This window comes from Vidua chalybeata, chromosome 5, assembly GCF_026979565.1.
Source record: "Vidua chalybeata isolate OUT-0048 chromosome 5, bVidCha1 merged haplotype, whole genome shotgun sequence".
Lineage (NCBI taxonomy): Eukaryota > Metazoa > Chordata > Aves > Passeriformes > Viduidae > Vidua > Vidua chalybeata.
In genome coordinates, this window is record NC_071534.1 from 18,833,741 (window position 1) to 18,854,737 (window position 20,997).

Consider the following 20,997-nt stretch of genomic DNA (forward strand, 5'->3'; position numbering starts at 1 on the left):
CACTCGATGTGACCCTCACAAACAGGAACTTCATGTAAGACAAACCTTTCCTCGTCCCTACTGACTGGAGGTCCTGAGGTCGCACAGAATGTAAATACCAAGGACTCTCCTTTAAATCTGAATCTTGATGACTAACCAAATCCAGATGTTCATTTGTAATTTTGCTAACAAAGTGTTACTACTGTATATGTCTGCTGTACAAACACACTTTTGAAAGCTGTATCCTAGATGTATGATCTCAGACAAGCCTGAGATCTTATCAATAAATAAATAAATGTATTTGCAGAATGTGTTGCATCTCTTTTTCTTAAGTGAGCCACAACTTTGGCACTTTTGTTGTTGCACAAGATTTTTTTTTAAATGTATAAACATTTATTTCAGAGGCTACAAGGAATGTGAGTTGCTACTGTATGTAAAGAAACATGAAGGATTACAGGGTTTAGGTTAGCAGTTTATCTTAGAATTTTATCTTGAAGTACAGCAGCTGCAGCAGTCCAGATGGTACATATAATTTTTATGGAACAAAAGTATTCAGAAAAACAAGGTACTTATTACTCAAGTGTAAAGTAAGTAACAAGGAGGTGAGGTCTAAAGCAGGTAATAGTGAATTGAATTCAGTTATTGAAATGTTCAGTTTTCTAACACACTCACTGGTGGATAAGAGTTGTAGAAATTAGTTGAATTTGTATTTCACATTTCAGAAGGAAAAAATATCATAGCTGAAATCATGTAACAACCAGCACAGCGTTCAATAAAATTAGCTTTTAAATGGGCTGAAGGTACAAGTTGTTAGGAAATCATAAAAAATAGATGGAAAAATATCAAAGTACTATATTGAGAGTGAAGTGTCTGAGCTGCTGCCAGCTGCACTGGCTCTCATTAGAGAAAATTAATTCTGATGTTTAGCCACTAGTGTCTAGCTCTTATTAGGAAGAGAATCACCTGTGCTTTCTTATTTCAGATTTTTTAAAAATTGGTCTAAAATATGGCTTGTTGCTAAGAGTGTATAAGGAAAAATTAACACAGCTGTTCTACAAGATGATTTGCTCTCACACTTTCTTGAGTGTTATCCTACAATGAGGAAACGTTATTGAAAAAGAAAAGGTTTTTCAGAAGCCATTTTATAATCTGGCACATTTAGTCTCTGTGTGAAAACCTTTCAAAACAGATAAAGCAAGATTCTGAACTGGAATTTATTGCTAGCCTTTACCAAAAAAAATCCAGAAAAATGTATCTTTAGAACAAATGTTAGACATTTATCAAGTGTCTGAGGAAAAAACAACATCGAGGCAACAAAAATTTGTGTTTGACAATTACTTAGTCTATGTAAAACTAAAGGTAGCTGAGGGACATTTGGTCTAGTTAGGCTGAGCAAGTACCGTAACAGGAGATTAAATGTAATAATGGCAAATGCAAGTAATTTAAAATTAAAAGAATTCCAACTTTTTTGATATCCCTGGACCTAGATGAAGTGTATAGGGAACATTCTGCATCATTGCAGAGGCTCAGTCAAAAATAGTTTATGCAAAGTTCACATACACATGTGCTTTATAATACATGTGTGATTACAATGCTTGCTTCTGGAAGAGGCTGGTTTTACCGTGGCCTTAATACTTAAGCCTGATCTTGACAAGTTGGTGTGATCAAATTGCTCTATTTAATTAACTCAAATTGTCAGCACACGCAATCTCATTTGTTAATTTCTAGTTGCTTTTATTTATGATGTACTGGGAATATGATCCAGTTTATCCACCTTCTCTGAGAGATAAAGTTTTGCAACAGATTCAGAAAGTAATTTTGAAAGTAGTAATTAAATTTTGTCATTCTGTCTTGACATGTTTGGACTCTCTAATTAATTGAATTTCTGGGCCAAAATAAAGGAGATACGTATTTCTAATTTTTTTAAAAAATTAATGTTAGAATAAGGAGAGTACTAGGGTAGAAATAGTTTTAAGTTCAGAGCGCATTCTCTACTTGCAAAGGTAGGACACAATGCAGAGGCAATAAGTTTGACCTCTGGAGTCACCAACAGTATCCTTATTCCTTGTCATGAATCAGAAACAAAGTTTGGGTGAGCCAAAGAAAATCCATCAAGAGCAAAGTTTCTCAAGATTGATTACCTCCCTGTACAGGAACCTACAGAATTTCACAAGCAAGAAATGACAAAGATATAGTTCATGTACAGAGAATATGTTTGTACTTGTAGTTGCTTAATTCATTTCACTTATTCCAGGCTTTCCAGTAGAAATCACAGGTATGAGGGAAGGTAGGTGGTTTGGGCTGTCTGTCCTTCCTTAAACCCCACTTGTGCATGTTATGTGTTTGCCTGGAAACTCGGTGGATTTGCAGCATTTATGTGAAGACCTTAAGGCCATGTCTTCAGGAAACCTTTTATGTAGATAGGTTTATGCAGGTTTTTAGGTACCTGCCTTTTGTTTTCCCGTGGCAGAATACAAGGCACACTACAGATTAAGTTTCTGTACCGTGCCCTCATATTTCTTGGATAGCTTCATTAGGTCTGTATGTTCCAACAATAAAGGAAGTTGCTTTTAGAATATTGCAGTGGTTGTGTTACCTGTTAATACTCTGTTTTGTAATATATACAGGGCATACTGTTGTATTAAGAATATTGCTAAATACAGTAGAAATAGGGTAGAGTTATTTGGGTGCACGTTTATGATGGAATTCTAGTCTGCAGTACAAATTGACTCTTTGGTGAAAGCTTCCCTTCACACACGAGGGACAAAACCACAAAGAACAGCAGTAATGGGAGTCTATGTCCTGTTTGAGGCATTTCTCCCAAAAGCTCATGGATCTGATTGTGCAGTCACTTTTTGCTGCAGGCTCTCAGCATGATAGCATAGGAGGAGCGAGGGCATACAGACTGGGAAAAGGAGTAACCAAAGTAGAATAATAGAATTGTTTAGTTTGGAAAAGACCTCTTAGTTTGAGTCCAACCACAAACCCAGCACTGCCACATCCACCACTAAACCATGTCCCCAAGTGCAATATCTACATGTCTTGTAAATACCTCTGGGGAGAGTGACTCAATCACTTCCCTGGACAGCCTGTTCTAGTGCTGGCTAACCCCTTCACTAAAGAATTTTTTCCTAATATCCAGTATAAACCTCCCCTGGTGCAACTTGAGACTGTCCTTTTCTGTAGCTTGTTATCTGGGAGAAGAGGCCAACCCCCACCTTGCTACAACCTCCTTTAACATGTAGAGTGCAATAAGATCAGACTTTGGGTGGGTAGAAGGGACTGTAGTTAGCAAAAAGCAGAATCAGAATGTGAAGTTTAGTATTGCTTCCTCGTTGTAATTAAATACTTATGTTAAATGTTTGGGAAAGGGAATCACAGAATCACAAAATGAGTCATGTTGAAAAGGGACCGCAGTGGTCATCTGGTCCAGCCTCCCTGTTTGAACAGGGTCATCCCAGAGCACATGATGGTGCTTCTGGGTCCTTTTCAACTCAGACTGTTCTGTGATTCAAAAGTGAAATTGCTAAAAAAGGAGGAGGAAATAATGGTACTGTTGCTATTAAATATGGCACAGGATTGTGTCCAGAGGGTTCTTGAACATCTCCAGTGAGAAAGATTCCACAACCTCTCTGGACAATCTGTTCCAGTGTGTGGTTACTTCATAGTAAAGACATTCTTCCTCATATTCAGGTGGAACTTCACGTGCATCAGTTTCTGCCCGTTGTCCTATTGCTTGGCACCACCGAGAAGAGCCTGCATCCATCCTCTCACCACCCTCCCTTCAGATGCTGATAGCCGCTGATAGCCACTGATAAGGTCCCCTCTCGGTGGCCTCTTCTGGAAGAGAAGCGAAGCTGCTGGTGAAGAGGCGCTATCGTAGTTACAGAGGAAGGAAGATGAACGCATTTCCCGGTGCCCTGGTGCTGTATTTTCCTGAAAAGCCCCACGACCGATGCCAGTCTCCTCCGCCGGTTCCCCCCGGCCCGGGGCTGGCGCGGGGCGGGGCCGCGGGCGCACGTGACAGGGCGGGTGCCATGGCGGGCGCGGGGGCGGCGCGCGGCAGCCCGGAGCTGGCCGGGGCCGCGGGGCTGCCGGGCCGGGCGGAGCAGCAGCAGCAGCAGCCGAGAGCCCCCACGATGTCGTCCGTCGCCTCCTACGAGAGCCTGGTGCACGCCGTGTCCGGCGCCGTGGTGAGCGAGCGGACCGGCGCCGGGCGGGGGGCCCGGGGCCCGGCAGGCGGAGCGGCCGTGCTGGCCTGGCGGGGGGCGCGGGCCACCGGCAGCCTTTGTTCGGCCGGGGTGGGCCGGGGAACCGGCGCGGGGCTTGGCCAGGTTGGAGGCCGGCGCCGGGCCTGAGCAGCCGGAGCCACCTCTGAGCCAGCTGGAGCTGCCCCTCAGAAAGCCGGGTTGGCGCATCCGGAGCTGGGCATCCCTTCAGCGGTGAAAATCTAAGCTCGGGCATAGGGACAGCACCTCAGCTGTGTAATCCGAGAGCCGTACCGAGCATCGTCCTCCTGCCACGGCCTCATGAGTGCTTAGGAGCTGCGGAGGGTGAGGCAGCGCATAGGTGCTAATCCAAATGTACAGCGAGCGCAGTGCACCCGGAGGAGCTTTGTGTCGGTTACTGAATTTAATTTTTCATGTGGCGCTTGTAAATTAAAAAGTCGCATTTAATTTATGTAGATTTCCTAGTGTGCCCAGCCCTTGAATTTTTCTTTTCAGAGCGCTAGCTCTAAATAGTAAATCAGCCTTCTTGCTTCCAACAGATTAAGAATTTTAGTGCATGTATCATGTTGGATTGGGCATATTGATGGATAGAAAGAGCTCCTCGTGTCTCCTATAGGATGAAAGTTGCTAAATGTTATTGAACGATAAACACTGGAACAGGTGCCCAGGGAGATCATGGAGTCTCCCTCTCTAGAGACAATCAAAACCCACCTGGATGCATTCCTATGTCACCTGCTCTGGGTGACACTGCTTTGGTGGGGGTGGTTATACTGGGTCATCTCCAGGGGTTCCTTCTAACCCTGGCAATTCAGTGATTCTGTTTTAAAGGCTGATTCTAAAAGGAAAAATAAGATTTTAAGGGAAGTTTTTGTTTTATTATAAATAAGCACAAGTTTTTTGTTTGCTCTTTAAATTGTTTGAAGTCTGTTTACTTAAACATTAAAGGCAGTGGGGATTTGGTTCCACTTTCAAAAAGTGGAGCTTTTTCAAATGATCTCATTATTGAAACATTACCCATTTTCCTTTTGCTGGCTTCTACAAATGTCAGTGATACTTTCTAGACCTTGCTGTTAGCTTCTTCCTTCAAATACCAATTGCTGTAGCCAGGCTGTGCCCCTGAACAAAGTTTGTGGTGTGAACCAAGTTTATAAATCCAGCCATAACCTCTGAACTGTGACGAGCTAATGCATCAGAAGCACATGTCAGACCACAACATGATAACTTTTGTTTGTATTCTAGTATACTGAAAGTTCATATACTTTCTAGGCAACCTAGTCAAATTTGAGATGTAGGAATAGTTTTGTGAACAGTAAAAAAAAACCCAACACAAAACAGTGCTTGATTTCCTGTGAACTTTAATTGAATTACATAAGTATTCTTTAACTCTTTAGCATGTAGCTACAACATAATCTTCCTGTTGGAAAAGCTATAGCGTTGAGAATTTTATGGGAGTATTATAGAGCAGTCAGGCTGCTTCATTGGCTGAAAAATCACAGTTAAATTTTAATATGTTTCACATTTTTTGTTATTACTGTTTTTTGTAAAACCAAGCTTCAGGCTGTGGTGCTGCACACATCTTCTTGGCAGCAGTCACCTCAGGCCATTTGTTCTGGCCACCTCTTGGCTACTGCACAGTTGTTTATTGGGTGCTGTGACTGGTCAGTGAACTGGTGTGACTGAAGAAGTAGCCCAGTGGGAAAGTTGTTTTTCAGCCAGATTAGTTTCTGTGTCTGCATCATTGTGTAGGTGCCCAGAAAGTTATGCCGCCAGACTGGAGGAGGCAAGGGTGCAAATACAGTTGACCAAGAGCCTGGGATTACAGGAACCAGTCTGTACCTGTCCCTGTGATTATTCAGTGGTAATGTGACTTGGCAAACTACCAAGATCCTGTGCTGACAGGGCGGTGGTGGGAGGGCTGGCAGTGAAGCCTCACCCTCCTAGCAGTGCAGGGTAATACACGGCAGCATCTGTTCTGCACTCACTAGTATAATTTTAGCTGCTGGTCCCAATGCAGTTTAGCAAGGAATCCGAGTCCCTCTTGAGGGCTTTTGTTGTTGGGAAAGGGACTGGTCCTGCTTATCCCGCTTCTCCTTTTTTCTAGCCATGAAATCCTATCTCTTCCTTATGATGCTTCTGGCAGCCTCCTCATCATGTAGTTGAGTTGTTCCATTTGTAAACCTAGGAGAAAAGTAACTTGGCTTTTCTATTTCCCTCAATTTAGCAATAGAAGGGGAGAGGGTACAAATTAGTTTTTATGTGCAATAATCTGTTAGGTCAGTTTAGTTATCTCATGACATTCTCTTGAACTATAAGTTCATATAAGTTTTGAGCCAGTTTGGCAGTCAAGCACTGGAACAGGCTGCTGAGAGAGGTGGTCAGTGCCCCATGCCTGTCAGTGTTTAAGAGGCATTTGGGAAATGCACTTAACATGCTTTAGCTTTAGGTCAGCCCTGAAGTGGGATGGGGGCAGCAGGACTAGGTGATCCTTTCCACCTGAAATAGACTATTCTGTGTCTTGTGGCCACACATCCATTGTGTCCTGTGTGACATTATCTGATTATTTCTTCATTTCCATTTTCTAATTGCAAGTGCAAGTGTGTGTGTGTGTTGCTGCTGCGTGGTGCATTGCATTGAGACTAGGATCCAGGATAAATCTCACTTTGGGAGGATGGAAGCAGGGGAAGGCTGGAAGTTGTAGTGACTGTGCAGTCCTGTTCTGTGCGTAGGTGTAACTGTGTTTTGAGGCTGTCTTCAAAATTGCGGTAATGCAGCTCTCATTAGGAGGAGCATTATGTCTCTTTCTGGTACATTTTTTTGTGCTGGCACTAACCTTCTAACTGAGATAGACTTTTTAGAAATATTCAGTCAGATGGGTTCATTAATCCCTTTGCTGTTCCACTGGGTACATGGTAGGTGAGCATAATACAACACAGGATGAATAGATGGGAGAGCAGAATGAACTGTTGGCAGGAGCCCAAACTTAAATGGGTTAAAATAACCAGGTAATTGTGGCCAAGTCTTACATATGCTACCTAGTGTTATGAAAACAGGAGAAACTTAAGTCTGGTTAAGACTTCAACCCAGAATTGTTTTAGTGTGGAAACACCATCAGAAAATTAGTCCTCTGTTGCTTGTTGTAGAGCTAGGTCCAAACAGCCTGCTGAGGAGCTGGAGTATTTCCAGAGGCAAAGCTCACTTAAACGTATGGCATAAGACAGCTGTAGAAAAGCTCAAGTCACACTGTGCACTGTAGTTTAAACACAGCATTGAGTGACTTGCTGTATTGCAGACCTTCCCACCATTTAAACAGTTTGCATGGCTGCTAATAGAAGAGGTGCCACAGCTTTAGCAGCCACCTGATGCATGGAAAACAGGTTTATACCAAGCCAGGGCCTTTTTGAGGCTAATAGGAGGTAGAGAAAGTTCAGTGTTTATTTTCTGATGCCACTAGATCAACTTTCTGGCTTCAAAAACTTTCTCTTTTGGCAAAATGCTTTTAATGGTTTCAATTTTGATCTTGATCTAATGCAAGAGAAAAATAACCCTCATTTATAAGTATGGGACAAAAAATGTGTTATGTGTGGAGTTTATCCCCTTTTTAACCTTACTCAGCAGACTGATTTGTCGGTGAGAAGCAAAGGGTTACAAAGAGTCTAGCAGGCACTGTATAAGCAACTGATACACTATACAGCCAGTTTATTTTGTTTTTCAGGGCAGTATGACTGCAATGACTGTATTTTTTCCTTTGGATACAGCTAGGCTTAGACTTCAGGGTAAGTGTCAAAATCTAGTTTATTCGTACAATGGCATTTCTGTTCATCTTGGCCTGGGCACTTGTAAGGGTGGTTGTGGGGGGGATGTACTACATGAGCAGGAATCTTACTTGTGTCACAGTAACACTGTTTTTCCAGCTGGAGGTAATTCTTCCTTTTGAAAGTTGGGCAACCTTTTAATTAGCTGAAAAGGCTGTGTGCTCTGTGGCTTTTAAATGATTATCTAAGACCAAAGACAAGAACAAAGATGCAAGATTGCATGGGATTATACTTGTGCATTGTTGTTTTTGGCTGCTGAGAACACTTCAAAATGCAGGGGTAATACCGTGATAAGCAAGTTTAGAATTATTCCAGAGGGTGGTTTAAAGGGAAAAGTCAGGGTTAGAATTGGGTTTAGGAATATCCAATATTTACAGAAATGCATCTGGGACATAAACTGTTTTGTTCTAAAACTCTGTCTTCTAATCAAAAATCACAGACTCACCAAGCATTTTAGAACTATAACTAAAGCTCTATTAAGAACTGGAGGGAGATTATCAGCCAGGTTGTCAGAAGTATGTGATTCAGAAATGAATAGCTTTCCATGCTGTAAGAGACTGCTTTGCTAAGGCTTAGCTGTTTGCAGATGAGCTGAAGGAGATTGCTCTGCTACTTGTGCTAGTCTGCTGTCCAAGGAATAATTTCGAGAGCAGTTAGGCAGGCCCAATTTTATCTCTCTACCTAAGGAGAACCTACTTTCAGTTCATGTCACAACTATTAGGAACTGGTAATTATAGATACTCTGGAGCACAACAGAACCTGTCAGCCTGAGGAAGAATAAAAAAAGGAAGTATTCTTACCTAGCAAATGAAAATAAGGAGAAATAGGGTATTTCTGTCCTTTATGAGGAAGAAGAAACATGTGCTTGTAGGGTATATTCAGAATTGCAAGGATAAGGATTTGAAAAAGAGTGCTAAAATTTGAATCATTTAAAAGTTTGATTGTTTTGCTTTCCAGTTGATGAGAAGCGGAAGTCAAAGACAACACCGGCTGTCCTTTTGGAAATAATCAAAGAAGAAGGCCTGTGAGTAGATACTGATTTTCTGTTTGTCTTCTTGTAGATAAGCTCTAAAACTAATTTGAATATGCTTTTAAAGTGGAACACTTAGCCTGTATCTTTGTGGACAGATTTTTATTCCAAATTGAAATGTCTCCACACAAGTGAGATATGACTTGCATAATCTTATGTGTTCATCTTTAGCTAACTAGGATTAACTTTCTTGAGCACCTTATGCAATTGATCTGTTCAGTGATGTAACTATGTCTCCATTAGTGAGGTAGCTGTGCCTCCTCAGAAATACAAATATACCTTCATATACCCAATCAGCCAGCTTTTTCTACCTGGATTCTTGGGTGTGTCAATTTTTCAATAACCAAGATGAAGTTCCTGGACAACTGAGCCACTTTCAAGAGAACTGAGACATGTTTCCCAGTAGGAAGGTTTTTACCTTCTAAGCATGTAGAACTAAACACCACATGACACTTTATGGTGGTGGGATTCAACATCTATCTAAAAGCAGTTAACTTTCAGCTGTGCTGTGCTTTAGTATTTGTCATAGTCTGAGCTGAGCTGGCTGGGAAAAACAATTTTATGCCTGTCCTTGTTAGAAGTATTTTCCTAACTGAATCCCTAGAACTCCTAAGTAGACGAGTGCTTCCAGGACATTAAAGCTGACAAAAGTTTAACTTGGCCTGTAATGCTGTGTCACCTTTGAACTTGGGCAGATGTATGCATGAGGAGTTCTCTGCCAGCTGATCTCTCTTGTTCACATTCCCACATTACCTCTGTAACATGCGGGTGGCAAATAAACTTCAATTAAAAAATAAAAGAAAGACAAAAGTAATCAAGAAAAATGAAGTAGTTAACTGAGGTGGAAAAACCACAAAAGTGGTCATCCTACTTTGCCTGTGAAACAGAAAAATTAGGAAGAGGAAGGAACATCCTCAAGAGAGGAACATGGCTTCTTCCAAAGGTATTGGGAAGGCCTGGCAAAGCAATGGTACTAATTTAGAGATGTGTCTGAAGTAACAAACTCCAAACAACAACAGATCTGAAATATGATGTGAGATCATAAACATTTTGTTCACATTAGCTTGTAGAGTCTTGTCTCATTACCATACTTTTGTGAGACTGCTTCTCTCGTCTAGATAAAGCAAATACGCTAAGCTAAAGGACTTCCTGCAGAACTTTATCAGACAGCTTTCTTCACTTCCATCCTTTTCTAGGTGATCTGAAAGGTGTTCACTAGTGTACACCAAGTTTTTCTCAAGATTGCAGTGAATCATGGATGCTACTACTGACAACTTAAGTCATTAAAATAAACTCATGGGTTTTGTTTTGGTTTCATGTTTTGCACTACAACATGTTTCATTTGAAAGTCATCAGAAGTTGTTCTTAATAAATCAACCAAGCCCAAACTAACACTCAGTTAGAGGACATAATCCCTAGAGGATGTTTCTCTCTTTCTTTTTTAGCACCGAAGAGATAGGTAGTATAAGAAATATTTTAATTTGGTTTACGAATAATTGCATAGTCAGTTAATTTGTAACTGTATGGTTAGCTAAGCCTGTAACTTCAGAATCAGTCATAACAATAAGGTGTATTCCCAGCTACATGGGAGGGAGAAGTGCTCGATGGATTTGAGATGAAAAAGTAGCATTTACATTTTAAGAAAAGTCAGATGTGGTGTTTACCAGCCTTGCATCTTTTACAGTCTTATTTGAGATCCTTAAATTCTACATACTCCCCGTATTTTAATGAATTCTAAAGAGCCTCCATAATTACTGGGGTTGGGGTGATTTTTTTATACTTTTAACATGATACCAGTTCTCTTCCTGTTCTGTGCAACTCCAGTGAAGGCGTGTATCAGTATCTTTTTTTGGATGTGTTGTAGAACGTGTTGGGAATGTAGGACACTTGAAGTTTCCCTGTTTTACGGGATGATCAGGCCGATCAGAGAAGGGAGCTTTGTTAGGCAGTTGTTATGAAATCATTGCTAAATCAAGACAGGTTTAAATGGTATTCAGTTTTTCGTCTGTGATTAATCTAGTTAAATTTCACTAGGTAATGTCTTTCTCTTACTTACCTGACTGATTTGCCCTAGATTTTACAGTAAGGCATTTGTTAGAAATTCTTCCCACCTGTCTATCTTCTGTCCCCAGGTTGCATCCTTTGCAAAACTCTCCTAGATGGAGTATATGAGTTTCAGTAACTAGTCTTCCATTTTGTGTGAGAATCCACATACTTTTTTTCCTTACTCAGGAGTTAAGTATGGTTTGTTACCATTGCTGGTAAAGACATATCTAGGTAGTACTTCCTCTAGCAAACAGCATTGTATCTCTGGGATCCTCCACCAATGCATAAAATCAGCCAGATCACATAAATACTTCACTGATTCTTACTGTGACTTTTTGCTCTCCATTAGGTTGGCACCATATCGAGGATGGTTCCCTGTTATCTCCAGCCTTTGCTGCTCCAATTTTGTTTATTTTTATACATTTAATAGTCTTAAAGCCCTCTGGGTCAAAGGTCAGCATTCGACCACTGGAAAAGACTTGGTTCTTGGGGTTGTTGCAGGTAATACTTAAAAGTCTCCTTTTTGTCAAGAATGTATTTTTGGTATCTTCTATCTAATGATTTCCTTTATGAAATCCTTTGGAGGCCACACTGAGTGCTCATGCCTCCCACTGAATGCAGACTTGCTTCTTTCTGATTGCTCCTCTGTGTCATCCTCACCTCGTAAGGAGATGCATAAACCATGCCTGTTGTGAATTCTGGCACAAAGCACAGTGCTCTTGTGGCTTAGTATGATATTTGTGTCTGATGCGGTGCTTACCAGATATCTAGACATCATCACTAAGATGCTGAAGAGAAGTGACAGGGAGAGGAGATAGTTGCGTTTTTTTCAGAGGGAAAGGTATATGCCAATTTTGAAATAATTTCAATGATGGTAAGAAATTTTAGTGTAAGCATTTGGGTGTCAGTTTTCAGACTTGTTTTAGGGTTGTCACCTGAAAGTGACAGGAAGTTCCTAGGTATATGCAGGTCCAGTGGGACCATATGTTCTTTTTTATCCTATCCTCTTATGCAGTGCCTTCTTTCAAGGCATGATAACATAAGTGACTTTTCTAGGATGCTCAGTGTGAAAAGTTACTACTGTGGGCTTTGTGTTTGCGGGTGATATTCTTCAGGTACTATGGCTCATGCAAATGCACAAAATCAAGCTGACTAAAAACAAACCTGTAAAAAGACCTCTGGGTTTGGTGGTTTTTTGGGGGTTGGTAGTTTCTTATACTTTCAGTGTAGGTATAATGACTCTCTGAACAGCTGGTTGGAAGTAAGGAAGGAAATTCTTAACCTGGCTATATGTCTGTGGTAAAATTCCATATAAGTATATTTTGGAACAAAGGCTGCAGGAGTTAGGGTACAAATGACCGTCTACTTTTCCCATATGCTGTGTTAGTTTTATTCCTTCTTCCTACCAGAAACATCAGTAGCATGTGAATCAGGGGGAGAAAAGGGGAAAAGAAAACATTTGAAATCATCTGTTTGATGCTGATTTTCTTTGTGCTGTGTTTTGCATTAGGAGTAGTGAATGTACTCTTGACCACCCCTCTATGGGTAGTGAACACACGCCTGAAGCTGCAGGGAGCAAAATTCAGAAATGAAGACATTGTACCAACCAATTACAGAGGCATAATAGGTAAGCACCTGTTGTTGTCTTCAGCCAAAGAGAAGTTCATGAAATGAAATCTATCAAGGACTTCGAAGACTTTTGTTCATGTAACTGATTTCACCCTGTGATCTCTATGCTACTCTGTCACTTTGCAGTCATTGAGTTTTACAGGAAACTGGACTTGGCTATTTGTGATGGTAATTAAGAATTTGCAGTGTGCACTCATGTAACTAAAATACCTTTTGCAAGGGCAGATATGTTATCATACTAATATAGATAATGGAGCAGTAGTGAGCCCCATGAAGTGGTAGCTAGGAGTCTGAGTTTGGACAGTCAGTCTGAAAATTAAACTTCGCTCACCTTAATCTCTTAATCACTGACATGTTCAGGCTGTCCTCCTTTTAAAACCAACTAACCAAATCAATATTACTGTTATTTTGAAGAAGGTTTGGAAGACCTCAATGTGGATACCATACTTGTAAAAAAAAAAAAAAAGGAGGCTGCCTGTGTAGATGGTAAGTTTTGTTTGTGTTAATGGTGATGCAAACAAGAACCTCCTTTGTCACTACCTTTCTGTTAACTTCTGCATTAAAATAGAAGATAAAAATGTTTGCATAAAGGACTGCAATGGAGTTTTATACATTTGAGTATTAGGCTTTAAGAGTAGCTTCTCATATATTTTATATTCAGAGTTTTGTACTCAAAATGTTAATGATTTCTTTCCTCACCTTTTGTCTTAGATGCCTTTCATCAAATAGTACGAGATGAAGGAGTCTTAGCTCTGTGGAATGGTACTTTCCCCTCCTTGCTGCTGGTCTTCAATCCTGCCATACAGTTTATGTTTTATGAAGGCTTTAAACGAAAGCTTTTGAAAAAGCAGCTGCAAGTGAGTACGTTTTGAGGCCAGATGATGAATATGCTCTGTTACAAGACAGGTTTTTTGATATGCATCATTTGAACAAATTCAGAATGTGGGTTTGGGTTTGGTTCTTGTATTTTCAAGCGGTTTTTTGAATTAGTGTGTCTAAAAAGGGTTCAGCATCATGAAATGAGACAGGACTCTTTCATGTCCCTAGGGAAGAAATTAATGTAAAAAATTATTCTACCTGTTAGAATAAACTGAACCTCTTGTCCACATTTGCTTGCATATGTTCACAGGTCTTGATTTAAAGTAGAGATTTCAGTTCTAGTGTATCTTTTATAAGTATTTACATACTGTTTTGAAGTTTGCTTTTAACCCTTTTTGCAGTAAATAATAGCCTTTTTTTTCTTGAAGGCCTCAATTTTTCAATATAATTTTTCCAAGGATGGAGACTAGAATTAAACATAGAATTGCAACCATAACTTCCTGATTTTCTAAATAGAAGTACAATCACTTTTCTGTCCCTGCTTTATACTGCTCTTCTTTTTCCTTATTCTTTTTCCTTGTCTATATCAGGTATAGAATCTCAGCTGAACTCATGTTCCTTTCATGTTCCAGCTAACTGGAAAGCATTTATATTACATTTTCAGATAACATCATAACATAATATATCTTTAAGATGTGGTGCTTTGCTGTTAATTTGTGATTTTAGAATGTTAGGTCATACCAGTATGTTAGCAAGGCATCTTGTTTTTCCCCAAGACATAGTGAGATTTTTTTTACATGAGATTTTGCATCATCAATGGGGCCTGGGTTTTTTACTGTCTTTAGTTAATACTGCATCTGTAGCACTCCATTTGTACCTGATGGATCTACATTATGCACATTTTTTGAATCATGAGCTTAGCTTCCATCTGCATTGTAATTTTCTTGTTGGCTAATAAAATACTTGTTTATTTATTATGTTTCTTTTAAATTACTTAGTTCCACTTCAAATTAGGGCTTTTCTTTGTCCATGATCAGTGAAGAGGGGAAATAATTATTTTTTCAGCTAGGAATGGTAATTTTTATTTTGAAAAACATTTTTTCCCTATTTGGTTGTTTCCTGGTTGTCCTAAATATATCTGGTTGACCTTTTTAAAGACGTGCATGTGTGAGTGTGTTTTTGATTGCAATCAATATATTTTAGAATATATTTTAAGTGTGTTTTGATATGGACATCTGTTTATGTTCAGTGATTAATTCACACTGTTAGACTGAGATGCACTGTAATCAGCATAGGCTGTAACAATGTATTTGGTGCATCCTGGAGAAGTGTGAGCTTTGGAGCTCAGGGTGGGCTTCAGCAGGGGTTCTTAACTAAAAGGGGATGAGATTTTTAGCCTATGGCATCAAGACTAAAATTCTGCCTGGGAGTGTAGTGATTATGTCTCAGGAATACAGAGTGATGTTCAAGGAATCTTTCGCTGTCATCTTTTCACAAGCACCATATGACTTTTTGGTTTCACTGCTGCAAAAACAGAGATGTTTATTGCTTGATGGTATGTTTAAATGATACTTCCTTATCTTTTGTCTGCTCTTGGTGCTTTGAAGTGATCTAATTGTGTGGCTTTATATCAACTGTGTTTTAGTAGTCTAGTTATACTGAGGAATGCAAAAACAGGTGTAATTTACAAATAACCTTAAGATGTGGGAAAGTAAATTAGTTGAACCATAACCAACTCTTGAAAATGAGAAGACCCTGAGATTTCATGAAATCTTTATGCCAAAGATCCTTAGATAATCTGGTAGCAGGTACCAGTACAGAATCCCCAAATACAAATGGGTAATTGGCTGTTTTGGTACTTCATGGAAATAAATTTTTTCTTCATCTATTGAACAGCTCACATCTTTGGATGCTTTTGTTATTGGTGCAATAGCCAAAGCAGTTGCCACCACTCTCACTTATCCTCTGCAGACAGTACAGTCAATTTTGCGGGTAAGTAATAATTTCATTTCATGTAATAATAATTTCTGCCTCTGACTTGGTCTGTATCATGCAAGCCTTGTTCACATGGCTTGTTTATATATGTGTTAATGGACCTATTGTTTTGGGAGGCATTTTTCCCAATGTAGGTCACTGATTAGAATGACTTTCCTCTTTGGTTGTGACTGAGCTTGGTATACTGGTGCACATTTGTTTCAAGTAGCAATCCTACACTGGTAGGATTGCCAGTGTATTGTATTGGTACAGTATCCCACAGAAGCTGATGCATTGAAATGCTTTTAGGCACTACAAAAATGTACATTTACTTCTTGGAATATAAATGGAAAATGTGTCAAGTGGGAAGTTAAAATTAAATCTTCTAAAACTAGTCTGTTTCCAGATGACCTATGATAATAAAAAAAAAAAAAAGTTATATTCACAAGTTTTGTTGTTCAGATGGTGGTGTGAAGTTGTCAGTCCAGAATGTGATTGATCATGGGAAGCTGAGCTCCCTCATAAGTAATACCTTTAACCACTTGCCTGGCCATGTAGGCTAATTGTAGTGGTAATGGAAACACTTGCATTTATTCTTATTCGCAATTTGTACGCAGGCTGGATAGTGCTGCTGCCTTCAGAGTGTACCAATATTGTTGTAATATTGACACAAGACAAAATTGGGGATAGGAAGGAAGGAGACCTGGCCATGCTTAAGCATATTTTACTTTAATTTGTGTGTTTTAGGCTCTGTAACAGTTAAATATTAGTAAGTGTTTCCACATGAAATATATTTTCCTAAGTAAGGAGGAGCCCTAACTTGCCTGTACATGTAAAGCCATTGTGTATGTTCTAAAACTTGGACAAATTTGGAGATGAGTTGAATTACTGAAAACAAGCCTTCTGTGCTAAGAGTATCACTTTTCAGACCACTCTTAAGAAGGGAATTTTTGTGTTAATTGTTCTTCCGGAAAAAGTAATTTTTAGGCAAGTTTTGTAATAATTTGTAACTCTCTAATTAGAGTGCAGTAAATGTATCTTGATTTTTTGTAACCTGTAAAAAGATAGTTAGGATGCTATATTTCAAAGCAAGAGGACTTGAATATACTTACTGTGTAACTTTGTCAGCAGTCATCTTTTCTGAAGTTTTCATAATTTTTGATCAGCTGAACTATTGCTTTCTTGTAATGCCTTATCCTGTTTTAACAGCGTGGACACATCTCAGTAGTAGCTAAACTAATAACACAGACTTCTGTTACTGGAGTGGCAGATACAGGAAAACATTTAAACAAAAATAGCTCTGTTTGGATAAGTTGCAACATCAGTCTGTTTTAAATTTGTGATGCTCCTGTTTTCTCCTGGTGTGAAGGAGAACTGGAAGGAAAGTTGGAGTGCTCTGTTTTAGTCTGAGCATTGCACAGCAGTGCAGGTTTTGGAGGGCTGCAGCCCCAGAACAGCTTCAGCCCTTGTTCCTTTCCATGGTTCCTAGAGAAGTGGTTACCGTCTTGAGGCTTCATGTTTCTTCTGTCTCCATTTAGCTTTTGGAACAGAATTTTTCTGACTCTTAATGACAGTGTAAAAAGAAAAAAAAAAAAAAAAACCAACAAAAAAAAAACAGTACCAGTCCATCCTTTCCCTGTGATGATGGGGAGCACAAGGTCCCTGTCTCTAGTTCTGCAGCCACTAGGGGTGACTTCTGTCTCTTTGCTCTGTGAAAGAATAGCCAGGAGCCCTGAACACATCTGTTGAGGACAGCAAAAATGTCTGTCTGTGACATCTGTGCTGTCCATTTCAGACTTGCTTTATTTTGTGATGTGTTTTCTAATCTAAAGTTGGCATTGTTATAGTTGATGAAGTTTTGTCACTCACACTAAGTGATGTTAAAAAAAAGGTTATGAGTAAAGGCTTAGTATTTTCAGAACTAATATTCTGCATGAAAAAATATATAGTTGCAGGTGCTTTTTAAAACAATTTTAGCAGATTTGCATACAAACTAATATAAGCTCAATATAATGAATATAAACTTACACATCATAACTAAGTTCTGTCATCAAAGTAGTACAGGACTTTTTCTTTTTAACTTTAAACCTTTAGAAACTTACTATTTTTTAGAAGTTATTAGGGCTCTTTGTAATAAAGTCTCTACACCTTTGCTTTCAACTCTTTGGCACAGTTCTCTTCTAACTGTCATATAGTGAACAGTTATCCTGTGTAATTGACAGTGGTAGCAGCTTCCAGCTTTGCCATTTGGTATGTCCTTCTCCCTGTCATTAAAACTATGTGACACTGGTGTTACTCATTATGCAGTGAAACTGTTCTTTAGGCTATGTGTCAGTAAAGAGCAGATAAATTAAATTTGCTTCTGGAGGTACAGCAATACCATTAATGTTCTCAGTGATCCCAGATGAAAAAGTTCTCTTTAAAACTGAAGTATTTTTTTCTGTTTCATAGAAAATGCTAATCCCTTTGGGAAGTCTTCTGCAGTAAACACTGAAGTGTTAACATCCTAGTGAAAAATTAATTATTTTCTTCTCCCCTAATGACCCTTTGTAGTACAAAAATTGTCCAGTGGTGGAGAAAAGAGGAAAATGAGGCACCTAATGGTGGTGTAGTGTGGAAGCCTATGAGTAATCTGGGCAGTGACTGACACTGTAACTTGGAACCTACTTAGCAATTTTTGGGGGGCATGTCTGAGTCTGTGACAATAGTTCTTAACATTGATTTGTCAATATCAAATGGGTAGTTGCTGATGAGAAGATTATGGATTTTGAGTGTATATTTACCTAATAACAGGAGATTTCCACTAGCATTCTGTTGCTGCTGTTTCCACCCAAACTTTACCTACTGTCAATGGTAATTTCTTACATGTAAGAAATAGCAGTTGCCTGAAAATGTTCTGGGAAAAAACTCATCCAACACACAGCTGCTCAAGTTCACCTTTCGTAGCAAAGAAGCTTAACACAGTCTTCAAAAGCTATTAGGCTGTGCTGTTACAAATACAAGTGTTCCAACTCTTGTATATTAATAATTCATGGTTACAGTTTGCTGACAGTACTACCAACCTGTATCAGATAAAAGTATCAATGAATGCTAGAAAAGGAGTTGCTGAAATTGCTAGTTTAACTCTACAGCAGCAGCTATCATGCCTACTTGAAAACCAGCTTGGGGATAAGCAAGTGCAGTGAGTAAAAGAGAAATATTATTTAGGCCAGGTAGGTAGATGAAACAAGTTTGAGTTAATCCACAGTAGTTCACCCATAAGTGCTCCAAGACCATTGCTGGGCAGATAAATTTTGTGTTTGACTATGCAATCTCAATGTAGTAATGATTTGCAGATGTGTGAGGGTCTGAATCTTTGTGAAGTGAAAGCTGAGAAAGCCAGAAAGAACTTGCTTTGAGTGTCATATCCCCACTAAGACTCTGCAAATTATGCTATTTGAGATCTTGAAAACTGCTTCCTCCAGAACAACTGAAAGAGAGGAAATATGAGTTAGAATCCATCTTAAAATCAAACCAAATTAGAGTAGTATGTACAGTTTGCAGTGTGAGCTTTGGCCTCTGTTCTCTACTGGTAGTCATATAACATGGAAAATATTTAAAGAGGTTTAGGATAGGCTCTCCAGATTTCATGCATGTATGGTGTTCTCTGCCAAGCACAGTGGAGATATAGTACAGCAAAATAATCTTCCTTTTTTTCAGTTTGGGCGCCACAGGTTGAACCCAGAGAACCGGACACTGGGCAGTCTTAGAAATGTTCTTTACCTTCTTCAACAGAGAGTGAGGTGAGCTTTCACATTTTATTTATCCTACCACGATAGAGAATACTTGAATATTATTAATATTTTGAAAATGTTGTTGGATCTGGATTTTGTTTGCTTATGCCTCCCTTAAACTTGACATTTCAGTCAACCTGTTTTTTGTAATATATTGTAGAGTAAGCCCACAAACCCAGATTCTCCTAAATGTCTGTACAGTAAGTGACATCAAGGGTACATAAGGATACATATGGATACTAATTCATTCCACCTCTGAACTTGAAAAGAAGCAGGTTTCTTGCACAAAAGACCTTAAATTTCTGCAGATTTTTTTCTTTAAAATCGTATTAAACATAGCTGGCTCAAGGTCAAGAATGGGTTTAAGATTCCTACAATTGGTCATTAACTTGTGATATTGGTTCTTCTTTGTAGTGTACTGATTTACTTACAGAAGCTATTCAAGCTTGTTTTCTTGTTTGTTTTTTTTTTTTTTTTTCTCCTCCTTAGGCGTTTTGGATTAGTGGGACTCTACAAAGGCCTTGAAGCAAAACTCCTGCAGACGGTCCTTACTGCTGCTCTTATGTTTCTGGTGTATGAGAAACTGACTGCAGCAACCTTCACAGTCATGGGATTAAAGCACTCGCGCAGACATTGAGAAAGAACCTATGCCAAAGATTCTGGGGTCTAGAAAACACATTCCATATCTGAGACCTGGCTGGGTAAACAAAGGGTCTTCACTTTCTCTGCTTCTCTTTTTAGCCACCTTTATCTCCAGTATTTGGAGAAATCTGGAATATGCTCTATAGGACCTGTTGTCACAAATTCAGGGATAGCCCATTCCCTATTGTTCTGTGTACTCACTGTGTTAAGAAAAAAAACAGAGACCTTATTTAAGCACTTGACATGAAATTTAAACTATTAGGTGATTTGGTTATTTGGTTGATATTCTTGGCAAGAATTATTATCTCTCACTATGCTTTCTTCTTTGCCCTCAAATTGTCCTCAACTATTCTTGTATCTTTATCTTCTGTCAGCAGCTGGTGGGGCTGGTTTTGTGTTATTTTCCTTGACCTGTGTTTGTCACTTCATATTTGGTTCATTAAAATAATTCATAAAGAATAGCATTTTGGCATGGTTTTCTTTTACCTCCAAGTATGTTTGTGGAACAGGATCTCATGTTGCCCCAAATACCTGGTGGTGAGGTCTCTGAACTGCTGGAATGGATATTACAAGTGAGTGTGGAATCTGTCTTCTTGAATCCAGCTCTTCTGAATGTTGAAAATTTTGAATGCAGATACTGGCTAGATAGGAGGGAGATACCCTCTTGCTTTTTCAAGTGGAGTCCCACAAGCTGCCTCAAGAAAATGGGCTTGCTACAGAAATACATGAAGTTTTGTGACCCTATTCTTTGTGAGAATATGTGAATTCACACCATGTTCTTATGCAGACAGGGGGCACTGCTTCAGAAGTGCTATGCCTGCTCAAAAATGTGCTTTGTTTATTTTTCCACTGATATTCCCAGACCATAAAGCCTAAAATGTCTGTGTTCTAACACGTGTATGTTCTTTTTGCATAGTTTTGGTCAGTATTCCTAGACCCTAAAATCCAAATTAAATAGTGCTCTGTCAGTTGTTAAGTTGGCAGTAGGATTGTTCTGAAGACCAGTTTTCTATTTGAAGTATTGAAAAATTTAATGGCAGTTTTAATACCAAGAATGTGTAGAA

General features: G+C 39.3%; 1 protein-coding gene across 1 annotated transcript; it reads left to right on the plus strand.

Moving 5' to 3' along the window:
- Nucleotides 1-3,998: 3,998 nt before the first annotated feature.
- Nucleotides 3,999-20,392, plus strand: SLC25A17 (solute carrier family 25 member 17). Its single transcript, XM_053944118.1, has 9 exons — nucleotides 3,999-4,172; nucleotides 7,921-7,981; nucleotides 8,978-9,044; nucleotides 11,446-11,597; nucleotides 12,607-12,723; nucleotides 13,437-13,582; nucleotides 15,441-15,536; nucleotides 19,218-19,300; nucleotides 19,781-20,392. The coding sequence occupies exons 1-9, from the start codon at nucleotides 4,017-4,019 to the stop codon at nucleotides 19,926-19,928; spliced, it is 1,026 nt and encodes a 341-aa protein (XP_053800093.1). The 5' UTR covers nucleotides 3,999-4,016; the 3' UTR covers nucleotides 19,929-20,392.
- Nucleotides 20,393-20,997: the final 605 nt, after the last annotated feature.

What these genes read in the sequence shown, in the direction of transcription:
- SLC25A17 (XM_053944118.1), top strand. Translation starts at nt 4,017, where the DNA reads ATGGCGGGCGCGGGGGCGGCGCGCGGCAGCCCGGAGCTGGCCGGGGCC. An exon ending in ATAATCAAAGAAGAAGGCCT is followed by an intron (nt 9,045 to 11,445) that starts GTGAGTAGATAC and finishes GCTCTCCATTAG; the next exon opens with GTTGGCACCATATCGAGGAT. An exon ending in CAATTACAGAGGCATAATAG is followed by an intron (nt 12,724 to 13,436) that starts GTAAGCACCTGT and finishes CTTTTGTCTTAG; the next exon opens with ATGCCTTTCATCAAATAGTA.